This window comes from Pseudophryne corroboree, chromosome 2, assembly GCF_028390025.1.
Source record: "Pseudophryne corroboree isolate aPseCor3 chromosome 2, aPseCor3.hap2, whole genome shotgun sequence".
Classification (NCBI taxonomy): Eukaryota; Metazoa; Chordata; class Amphibia; order Anura; family Myobatrachidae; genus Pseudophryne; species Pseudophryne corroboree.
The window spans coordinates 412,624,892-412,636,669 of record NC_086445.1 but is presented as its reverse complement, the minus strand read 5'-3'; the positions used below and the strand labels follow the sequence as shown (position 1 = coordinate 412,636,669).

At 41.8% G+C, this 11,778-nt stretch overlaps 1 protein-coding gene across 4 annotated transcripts in view; it reads left to right on the top strand.

Annotated features, from left to right (window-relative positions):
• The first annotated feature begins 5,953 nt into the window (after window positions 1-5,953).
• Window positions 5,954-11,778, top strand: part of LOC135050849 (uncharacterized) — a 135,097-nt gene continuing 129,272 nt past the window's right edge. For 2 of the 4 annotated variants that reach the window (XM_063957141.1, XM_063957140.1), the window contains exons 1-2: window positions 5,956-6,325; window positions 10,446-11,123. In XM_063957141.1, coding sequence (XP_063813211.1) covers window positions 10,488-11,123 — 636 coding nt within the window. In that variant the 5' untranslated portion in view covers window positions 5,956-6,325; window positions 10,446-10,487. Of the gene's footprint in view, window positions 6,326-10,445; window positions 11,124-11,778 lie in introns of all 4 variants that reach the window. The other 2 variants (XM_063957142.1, XM_063957144.1) reach the window with 2 other exon arrangements.

Here is an 11,778-nt window from a genome sequence, read left to right as displayed (position 1 = left end):
AAATACTTGATTAACATGAGTAAACAGTTAAGGAATCAAAATGATAATCTGAAGTTAGTGATTCCTGATTTACCAGATAGTAATTGTCATGACATTGAACCTGGGGATTATGTAATGATACGGAATTTTCTACGCTCAGGTTGCCTTATTGACAGATGGGAAGGACCATACCAGGTCTTATTGACTAGCACTACAGCATTGAAGGTTGCTGAGAGAGAGACTTGGGTTCATTCGTCCCACTGTAAAAAGGTTGCTGATCCAGAGAGGTCCCGTGATAAGGAACAGACGGTAGAGGTTGTATCACTGGAGTGTCTGCTCCAGGAGGATTGAGGCAACACCTGAGCATTGAAAATCACAAGATCAAAAGCAGTTGTCGATCCCCTGTTCCCTTTTATTGTTTTTCTCCACTTCCCATCCCCTCTCCCTCAAATTATTTTTTCCCCCTTCTCATTCTTCTTCGTCTCCTCCTAAGATGGACTTGCCTCAAGAGACTGTGATCCGGATTTTCCTGTTGACCATGATGTTGACCAGAGCAGTCTGTTCCGGCGAGAGTACCATGGAGGTCGAGAGGGGTTCTGGAATGGGTTCTGATGACAGAAATGGAGGCGTAGTTTTCCGAGAACAACATAATCAACAAGCAAAGGCGAGTATCAGAAAACGATCCGATAGCATTGACCATAGAAGGAATTGTGAAGGATTGTTAGCTGAAGAAAACTGTATCTGTCGGCTCTGTAACAATGTCATTGAGGATGGGTGCATAAAGAAATGCCAATCCAGTTTTAATATCCATATGGACCGGCATCCATTGAGTGACTATCACTCCTTAGTGGGTAGTGTGTTAAATAAAACAGATTGTTGGGTATGCTCTCAAGTACCTCAAGGTCATAGCAAATCAGGGCTAGTACCATTTCCTTTAACGATAGGGGAGGTACTTGAGTTAAGTGGTGGGAGACCGGTGGACAGAAGGTTTAATATCTCCAGCCCTCCTAGTTTGAAGCTCCACCAATACCATGTGGATAGGTCCCTATTATGTTTTAACATCTCCAATCCCCGAAAGCCGGGAAATTGGGAAGTGTCATGGAGTAACCAAACCATGACCTTTTCGCATAGAGCAGATAGAATGCCTACAGATACAGAGCTTATACGCCACATAGCCAGTAGAGGAAAATCTTTCCGGTATAGGTATACCTTAGGAAATAGGATTACGAGAGTTGGAGAGGTATCACCAGGATACTGTGCACATATCGTACAACCTGATACGTGTACTAAGCAGATGGAAGAATTAGGGTTAGGAGATTTCACATGGAAGGTGTGTAATATGGTTATGTCCTACTCCGTCCCATATGTTCTCCCCGATGATGCATATTTCATATGCGGGAGAAAGGCGTATAAGTGGCTTGCCCCAAACTCTGAAGGATTGTGTTATATTGGAAAAGTACTGCCTGAAGTAATGACTGTATCACATGACAAAATGAAAGACATACACCGTGGTGCCCAAGCTCCTTATACTCACACCCATTACGAGCACGTTGTTAAAAGGCACCTGATAGAGAAGACAGAGCATCCGGCCTCTGATCTGATAAGTGAATCCACCGGGATTCAATTCTTAATCGCGTTAGATTTCACCCGCACCACTAGAGGAGTGCTGAATTATAAATACATATCGGCGCTCGCAAATTTGTTAGATAATATCACTGAAATGTATGATGACACATTTAGGTATACTGGAAGGGAACTTCAAGCTTACAAAACAGAACTGGTACAGCATAGAATGGTTCTCAATTACCTCACAGCAGTAACAGGCGGATATTGTGTCACACTGGCAACACAATACGGCGTGAAATGTTGCACATATATTACGAATAGCACCGAGGACCCGGTCGAGGTCATAGACCAAAAGATGGACGATATTCTCCAACTAAAGTGGGAATTTCGCAGAAGACACAATCTCACCCTTGCCGCTGTGAGTAATGAGCTGACTGGTTGGGTGTCATGGTTGAACCCGCGAAATTGGTTCTCTGGTTTAGGAGACTGGGCTCAAGGAGTCATAATGGATGTTGGGAAGTTTCTCCTATGTATCTTAGGTGTTATCATAACGATCGGTTTGATATTTAGATGCGGTCAGGCTTTAATGAGGTGCAATCGTCGTACTAGGGTAATGAGTTTAAGGAGTGAGGAAACTGTAATTCCAATGGACTTGATTTATGACCCAAATGTAGAAACAATGATGTGATGAAAATGCGAGTTTCTACGGTCCGTTTCTTTCACCTGTTTTTCCGTTTTCTCCAAGGTAAAAAGACCCACTTGGACGAGGAATTTGATGAGCCGATATACAGACAACAGAGGGATTAAAGAAGAAGTTTTGACAACCTGATACACAAATTTTTGATGAACTATGCCATGGATCCCCAGTTTCCCTAGAAATTTTAAAATTACGCTAGCCCAACACTTTTGTAAATCTATGGACATTGACAGCTTTGCTCGCACCTTATGAGCAAAAGCACAAAGAAGACTGCATTCAACAGACACCAAACAAGACCTCAATCGACGAATGTACATTTACCTGACATAGAATACCACCGCATTTACCGTAATTATGTCTTTTCTTCATTTCTACAACCCTCAGGTAATGACACACATAGTCGATAGGGAATACAGGCACAGATATCAGCAATCACATATCTCCCCCATTCATGTATCATCAACTAAAATGTGCTCCCCCATTTTGTTACAACCAAAGCCGAAAAGAGCTCGGTAAAGTTTGACAGCCCATCCACAGACCCGTACCACGGGATAAGAAGGAATTCAAATGTATACTTCGCAATACCTCGAAGCTTGATTTAAAACACGTACGGCACGATGATACATGACCCCCAAGCACGGATTCATACACACATGCTTCAGCTATCTCACTAGGTCATACCCTTTTCCTACCATCTCCTCTCCTCCCTTACCCAACCATGTAAATGTATTAACCCCTAACATATATTTTTCTCTTTTTGAAATATTTTCAGGAAGTGGCAGTTATTGTTGACTGCCAAAGGGTGGACTGTCAAAGTCAGAAAAATATCTCTATGCACACTACCATATTTGCACCTCACACAGGTCCGTGCTGCACATGCGTACGCTCTCCCGTACGTGCGCATACTCACAGTCGCGGGCACCCGCAGGCGCACGGTATGCGTATTTACGGTAGAGTTTATGTGATCGTAGCGTGCGACTCAATCATTACATATTTTCACTATATAATGTATTTTTTAGATCATGGTCCCTTTGATAGATTCTGAAAGTTTGGTTAATATAGAATGTTCATGAACAGAGAAATCCCTCTTTGTTTGATACGAAGGGTCAGACAGGAGTAATACAGTGGTGTTTAGTATCCATCGGAAGAATATTTAATTAGAAATATTCCGGTGTTGGTTTGAAGCAGATCAATCGCTCGTGCGAATAGTTATGGACATAAGAAGTTTATGAACATTTACTTTATTTGCACTGTATTACCCATGCGGCGGGAAACCCAGTTTCCCTCCCACCTGAGCTGTTGGAAATAGTCACAGCCCACCTGTATGAATCAACCTATGACCTTTTGTTATAATGCGAAGCCGAATTCCTGTGTCCAATGAACAATGAGATTGTAGGGACCATTGAATTGCATTGTGTGTGGGGCATAAATAGAAAGGCCGATCACATCCAGCTCTCACTCTTCAATGGTTATCATTGCTGAAAATCGGGAGCTGGATGTCCAGAGGCGCATGCGATCGTTTCCTTTGTGCGTAAGTTTTTCTCCGTAATCATACTGTTTCTCTCTTGTTATTATGGGCCATATCTTTCTCTCTCTTCTCTATCTCTCATTTTCTCTTAAACTTAATTGTATTGTATTTACTGTATAGTTACCTGGTTAGTTAGTCTATGTTATATTGTAGTGTATGATTTGTATTTGTATTAATTCTTTTGCAAGTATATCATTCAAAATATATATATATATTAGGCGTTGGACCCTAAGCCTAGGTATCTGTGTATTTCTTATAGAGTTAAGTATTCTCAGAGCGTCGGTGACGCTCAAACTGCTTTCAAGCTAGTAAGGTTATACTGTGTTACATTCATACCATATCACTACACAAAGGGTTTACTGCATAATACACTGTTTATGGTTTAGATATAAAGGTTTTACATTGTGAGCGTATGCGCCGCTGGTGATCTCTTCGTGGTCTCGAGCGGTCGCATCGCTATAGCGAATCATTACGGTAGTCGGCAGCCAATAGCGTGCCTGCCAGTGATCTCTTGGCCGTGAGCGAACGTAACGCTTGAGCGTCTCGACCACGGCTAAGCGATCGTTACGCAACGTGCGTACCCTTACGGTACTTCATACGTAGTTAGCGTACAGTGTTCTTAGACCTCATAAAGGGTATTATATACGATAAATATTTAGCTTTATCAGTCTCTTCAGGTAATCCCAGACAGACTCAATGATGTTGAAATCAAGGCTCTGTGGGGCGATATCATCACGTCCAGCACTCATTGTTCTTCTTTATGATGAAAATAGTTCTTAATGACTTTAGCTATATGAGTGGGTTTGTTGTCCTGCTGCAGAATAAATTTGGAGCCAATCAGACGCCTCCCTGATGGTATTGCATGAATGATAAGTACTTGTCTATATTTCTCAGCATTGAGGACACAATTAATCCTGACCAAATCCCCAACTCCATTTGCTGAAATGCAGCCCCAAACTTGCATGGAACCTCCATCATGCTTCACTGTTGCCTGTAGACACTCATTATTGTACTGCTCTCCAGCCCTTCGGCAAACATACTGCCTTCTGTTACAGCCAAATATAAAAAATGTTGACTGCTCAGTTCAGAGCACCTGCTGCTATTTTTCTGCACCCCAGTTCCTATGTGTTTATGCATAGTTGAGACGCTTGGCCTTGTTTCCACGTTGAAGGTATGGATTTTTGACTGCAATTCTTCCATGAAGACTTCTCCGAACAGTAGATGGGTGTACCTGGATCCTACTTGTTTCTACCATTTCTGAGCTGATGACACTGCTGGACATCTTCTGATTTCAAAGGGACGTAGGCATGATGTGTCTTTCATTTGATGCACTAAGTTTTCCTTGGCTGACCACTGCATCTGTTGCCTGTTTCTTTGTGCTTCAATGCTGAGAAATACAGACAAGTACTTATCCATCATGCAATACCATCAGGGAGGCATCTGATTGGCTCCAAATGTTTTCTGCAGCAGGACAAAGACCCAAACATACAGCCAATGTCAATAAGAACTATATTCAACATAAAGAAGAACGGCGAGTCCTGAAAGTGATGATATGGTCCCCACAGAGCCCTGATCTCAACATCATTGAGTCTGTCTGTGTTAAGATGAAGAGACAGAAGGATTTGAGCAAGCCTACATCCACAGAAGATCTGTGGTTAGTTCTACAAGACGTTTGGCACAACCTCCCTGCCGAGTTCCTTCAAAAACTTTGTGCAAGTGTACCTAAAAGAATTGTGGCTGTTTTGAAGGCAAAGGGTGGTCACACCAAATATGTATTTGATTTAGATTTCTCTTCTGTTATTCACTTTGCATTTTGTTAATTGATAAAAATAAACAACACTTCTATTTTTGAAAGCATTCATACGTTTGCACAATATTGTCTGTCTGTCTGTCTGTCTGTCTGTCTGTCTATCTATCTATCTATCTATCTATCTATAGCTATGATGTAGTGTATACTCTTTTAATATTTATTCCTTGTAAACTATGCTTGCAGGTGCACTAAGGTTACTGTTGATATACAGAACATGAATATCTAAGCAGAGAAAGTAAACAAAACCCTTTTTGGAGCCACTTTCTGTTACACCCACCCACATGCATTGCAAGTAGCTTGAACAAACAGCTGCCAGATTCAATCCTAAGGAACAGTAGAAGAAATGACAATGGGCTTGGTGCCTCAGGGTGTTTACATATATCTGACTGTTGTTAGACACTCGTTCAACCTTGTGTTGCCGCCTGGATTGCAGCTCCTTCCCTCTGTTTCTGTGTGTACATTTATTCCATACTGTAAATATACTAGCTTACTGGTGGGGATTACTGCCGGGCCCAGGCTTTCCCATTATACCTGTCAGGTGCTTTTAAATTGTAGGAGGAAGCATTCAACTTGGAGGACATACTGGAATCAACTGAAGCACAGTCATTTGTGAATGTATCATTTGAGAGACTAGATGTTTGGAAAATAAGAGAGCCCAAGTAAATGGAAGGTCTGTTAGTCGTTAAAGTGCAACTGATGTAGAATCCCACTGTCCTCGCTTTCCTGCAAACAACTGACTACATAGGTATGTTGGCTGTACTTTTTTCATTAGTATATATATATATATATATATATATAGTTATTTCTGTAGTTTAATATTGTTTGTATTTCAAGGATTCATAACTTTATCAAATGTTCGTCTACATCGGGTAATCAGCAATAAGAACATTTATGAATTGTATGCAGCATGGTTATTTAAACCAAGTTGTAGCTGTATGAGCCTGTCTTACAGTTAAGAAAGTTAGCTATTTATAGACAAATAATTACTTTGTAATTATTTTCGGTATTTTTTATTTTTTTTCCACTTCAAATTCACATATGTAAAGCAATATTCCTATTACAGTATATGCAGTTGCCATAGTGATTTATAACTGACAGTATGCCCCTTCCCCCTCTAACCACCATGTGTTTGTCACACACTACTTTACTTTGTAAGAATATCAATATTTGTATTACTTGAATATGCTACTTTTATGATTCTTATGGCATTTGCAGATCATAGTGCAAATATATCACATTCCACTTCTCAAATCTAAACAAAATGTATGCTTAGAAACTGTTTATGATCATATGGAATTGACATCATTAGTTGCTGTTTCTGGTTAAGTTCACATAGCCTGGGACAAAGTAAGAGGAGAGCAAACAGGGTACCAGGAGACAGGCAAGGATTAGGACACAGGGATAACTAGGATCAGGAACAGAGATCTGTTTTAGAACCAGTAGTGGCTCCAGAGGTGGCAGGGCAGTTAAAAATTAAAATAAGGGAGACACACCAAATGCTAGTGAGTCCTGGCCAGTGATGTGTGGCAGCGTTTGAGGTGTCAGTTGGTGTGGCTCCCCTATTTGAATTTTGGACTGCGCTGCACCTCTGGAGCCACTGTTTAGAACCACATAAAGAAGCACAGGGGCTTAGACATACAGATGACATACAGATGGGTCCTCCAATATCTTGGCTGGCTGAGGCGTTAGTCACGATTGGGCATACGCAGCGTGCCTGGGTGCAGGGAGGCGTGCCTAGTCGTAGGGAGGCATTCCTAGTTGTAGGGAGGCGCACAGAGCATTTGGCATTACCTTTAAGTGTAATACCAGATGTTGCTTTTTAAAATCACCACTGCGCATGCATGTGGTCTCCAGTAAAATACAATACCGAAATACGTAGTAAGAACTACTTTACTGGTGCGTCTCATTACGTTACAATATGTTACAGTATGTCATACAGTATATTACAGTGTACAGACGTACTGTAAATACAGTGTACAGTATATACAGATGCAAACAAACGTGATAAAGCCACAGTATAGTCCATTTACAGTACATTAGGAATCATATGTTTTGCAGGCTACGGGGCAATGCTGAAGGAGCATCATAATCCCCTAGCTACAATACACAGGGGCGATAGGGCTAGGCGAGCTCTATGCACATTACAATACACCGGACTTGAACACATACTGTAGCAAGTTGTCAAAATGGCTGACACCAGTTATCCCTTGCCCCGTGGAGGCCCTCGGCTACAGAGCGAGTGATAGCACAGGTTTTGCAGGCTACGGGGCAATGCTGGAGGAGCGTCACAATCCCCTAGCTAAAATACAAAGGGACGATAGGTCTAGGCGAGCTCTATGCACATTACGGATACACCAGACTCGATCACCTAGCAAGTTGACAAAATAGCCGCCGCCCAACTCCCCCTGCCTTGTGGCAGCACTCAGCTATGGAGCGAGCGACGGCATAGGTTTTGCAGGCTACAGGGCAATGCTGAAGGAGCGTCACAATCCCCTAGCTAAAATACAAAGGGGCAATGAGGTCCCGCAGAGTGATCAATTAATAAATATAGCGTATACATACGCAAAACAAGGAGTTTAAGCAACAGTACAGTCCATTGAAGTCAAGGATCCGGTTGTACTTCCGGAGGTTCTCCCTGCATGCCCTCCGGTATGCCCTAACCTTCTCATTGCTGGCGAGAGCTTTGTCCCGCTAGCAAACGAGGAGACGGAGCTCACCAAGTGAGTAAGGAAGGTCCCTGGCAGCCATCATATACAATAATGAGCGTCTCAGACGTTGTGCGTCTCAGACGTCGTGCATCCCAGGCATCCCAGGTTGTTAATCTTGCACCCGGGATGTCAGTTCCCCTTGGTTTTGATTATGCCTTTTCTTTGAACACAGTATTTTCCACCGCCTCGCCCTACCCCCATCCCACTTCCCCCCTGGGAGCCAGCACAGTTCATGCAGTAGACAGGGAGGGAGGTCAGGTCAGCTTACAATAAATGTGCAACACAATACTACAGTATACTGTATATGAAAATCACATAGAGAACTGCAGTCGCGTTGATACTGTAGATGTGTAAATGGTACAGTAGCAGTGATCCCTTCTCATAAAGTACAACACAGATTCTCTCATCGATGATCTACAGTACTGTGTTGCTCGAACAGTTAATTGCATCAGGATACACTCATTTATATTTATTGGTATGTCTACGGGTGCTCATTACCGCAATGTATTTTAGATAGCAGAATCAGATGCTCATGCAGATGTACCCTGATTTATGTGAAACCTGTGTGCACCCTTCCATTGAATGTATTACAATGGATTACAAAGAAGAAAAAAAAATGAATAAAGTGAATGTAATGTCAGGGAAAAAAAATATAGATTGGCACTTTGGGAATCGAACCCGAGACTCTCAGCGTGGGATGCCGGAGTCTTCATCGCTTGCCCATGTCACTGCATGGAAGATACACAACTTCATGTGTAAAAGTAATGCAAGCAGCGATTCCTTCCAATTGGTGTTTGTTTATGCCTTTAGGGGACTCGGGCGCTCATTTAGCAAACACGGTATTTAGTGCACTGTACATACTTTAAAGTCAATGAGCTACATTATTCCTTTCACACATTAGTTGCGTCTGCATAGACAAATGTTTTAACATGTTCGTTTGCGTCTGTATAATCTATTTATTTTTTTAACTCTCTCCGTCTGACACCATCTGTGTGTACAGTATGCAGTACAGGACTGTATATTAACATTACAGTCATCACTGACCATTTGCCAGAGCTTGTACTTTAGATCAATCTGCCGCTATTCGATTTAAAGTACTGGATTAGTGGAGCATTAGACATTCAGTAGTGGATATGTGTATTGCATGCTGAGTATCTAGTCATGCCTCAATGCGCCTGTCCATGATTAAACTCAGCAACCTAAGCTATCACCTAGGCATGACTAAACCTCCATCTAGACGCAGAAACAGCCAAGATAACGGAGTACCCATCTACAGGAGTAAGGTTTGTGAGCCTGTACTCTCGACTTGTCAGAGCTCAGAGACTAATTTTTATAGTGAGGTGTCTCAGAATTTGGTACCAAACGTGATGTCACATTTCGTGCACATTCTCCTTTCAATCTGAGACAGAGTGGCTCACATCCTTATGGGAGCCGCGGCCATCTGTCAATTGCCGGGACTGATCTGCTGCAGCTGGGGAGGAGGACCGCAAGCCAAACATTTCACTGTGGCGGGTACCGCTGGATACCTGCCCACAGCGGAGATGTCACAGTACAGGGATACCAGCATGCCATAGTGATAGCAAGGGAATGGTGGAATGAATAGACCTTGGAAGTAAAAGGTTTTGGTGCCCCTATTATAATACATACTCTTCATGCCCTATAATTAATCTCCCTGTAGTAAGTCGTGTGAATTATGCTTATTATTTAGAATGTGTTCCAATGGGGCAGGGACTGAGATGAATGAATTAATATTATATGTACAGGACGACATGATATCACCATATATACCAGTGCTATATAACTGATAACAAATATAAAAATGACAGATCAAACAATCAGTATGTAAGTACCTCTTCGGCAACACGAATGGTTACATTGGCAGTAACATTGCTGTTGAATACACTCTAACATAACATTATTATTCAGTTGGACTCATCTCAATATGTTTGACTTCAGTATTCCGTGGTCTATTTATTATCACACTAAATATGTTAACATGAAAAACGATATACAATTGCAATTGAATTATATTGTTTAAGAAGGAGTCACCATTTAATTCATTATTTCTTTTTTTTCTTTCTTTCTTTCTTTCTTTCTTTCTTTCTTTCTTTCTTTCTTTCTTTCTTTCTTTCTTTCTTTCTTTCTCCCTGATAATAGCCACTACATTTTGTAACATATTGTTACATTTTGTAACTGAGCATGGAAACAAACACAATTGTGCGTCTGCCTTTAAAGAGTACCGAGGTGGTCAATGTCCACTGTCTCTCACTGGATTTAAATAGTTACCCTGAAATAAAGAAACAGATTCATTTAGACTATGAAAGTTCCAAGAACATATTTGTGGAAAAGAATGCCTTAGAACTCATGAATCTGCAAGAGAACTGGAGGCACCACGAAAGAATGAAAAAGGAGCCTAAATACAGAATAGGAGGCTCAGTAGAAAGTATATTTTCTCAAGTGTCAGTCCAGAGCCCTGGATGGACAACACTAAAGTCAAGCAAATCCCAAGATGCATTGGAGTCTAATACAAGCTTTATACAGAATCAAAATAGGCCAAGTCGACAAAGTGAACTCAAAAGACAAGAAATTATTGATGATATTGTAGGGGATGAAATTACCTTCAAATTACCCAGGCAGCGAGTACAAGAGAGAAAAATAGATTGCAGTGTCAACATCGCCAATGTTTCTCACTCCTTATCCCATAGTGATTTATCAACTTCCAAAATGTCAGCATCAGAGCTTTTACCAGGTGCTGAAGGCGAAGTGTATCAGTGGAAACCAACCACAGACCTCAGTCCTGTCCCCTCTGAGGAAACAGAATCCAATCATTCTCAGGTAAAACATTCTCCAGAATGGTGTGAGGCTTGGAGGATATATTTAATAAAGCTAAGATAATGTGGAAGTAACTTTAGTGTATAGGTAATGCCTTAACACACCACAGGGTCAATTTACTAAGCTCTGAAAGGCTTATACCAGATAGCTAATAACATCTTCAGATATTGTTAGCTATCCTAACACTATGGGGAAAGCATCATTGGAGGGGTATGTAGTTAAAATTCCGGATGTTGGGATCCCGACATTCAGGATACCGACTCCAGAATCCCGCCAGCCGACAATGCTGCCTGTCGGAATCCTGGCACAACAGGGCTATTCCCACTCGTGGGTGTCCGCGACACCCATAGAGTGGGAATTGATTCTCTGGCGAGCGCAGCGAGTCCGCAAGGGGACACTTACTGTTCGCCCTACTGCCACCATTCTGGCGTGCGGGATGCTGCTTTTGGGATATGTACAGTATGTATTTCATAATTGCCGTTTTCTCTAAAGCAAACAGGCCCGATGTGAAGGGGTGTGTGGATCCACTATAGTGTCATTGTGGCTCAATCCACATGCTGTTCAAAGATACAGTTCACTTCACTATTCATTAGTGGGAGAAACCACAAAAGCGATGTCATGTGAATCGCTACATTACACAACTTGGGGTGCCCACTTC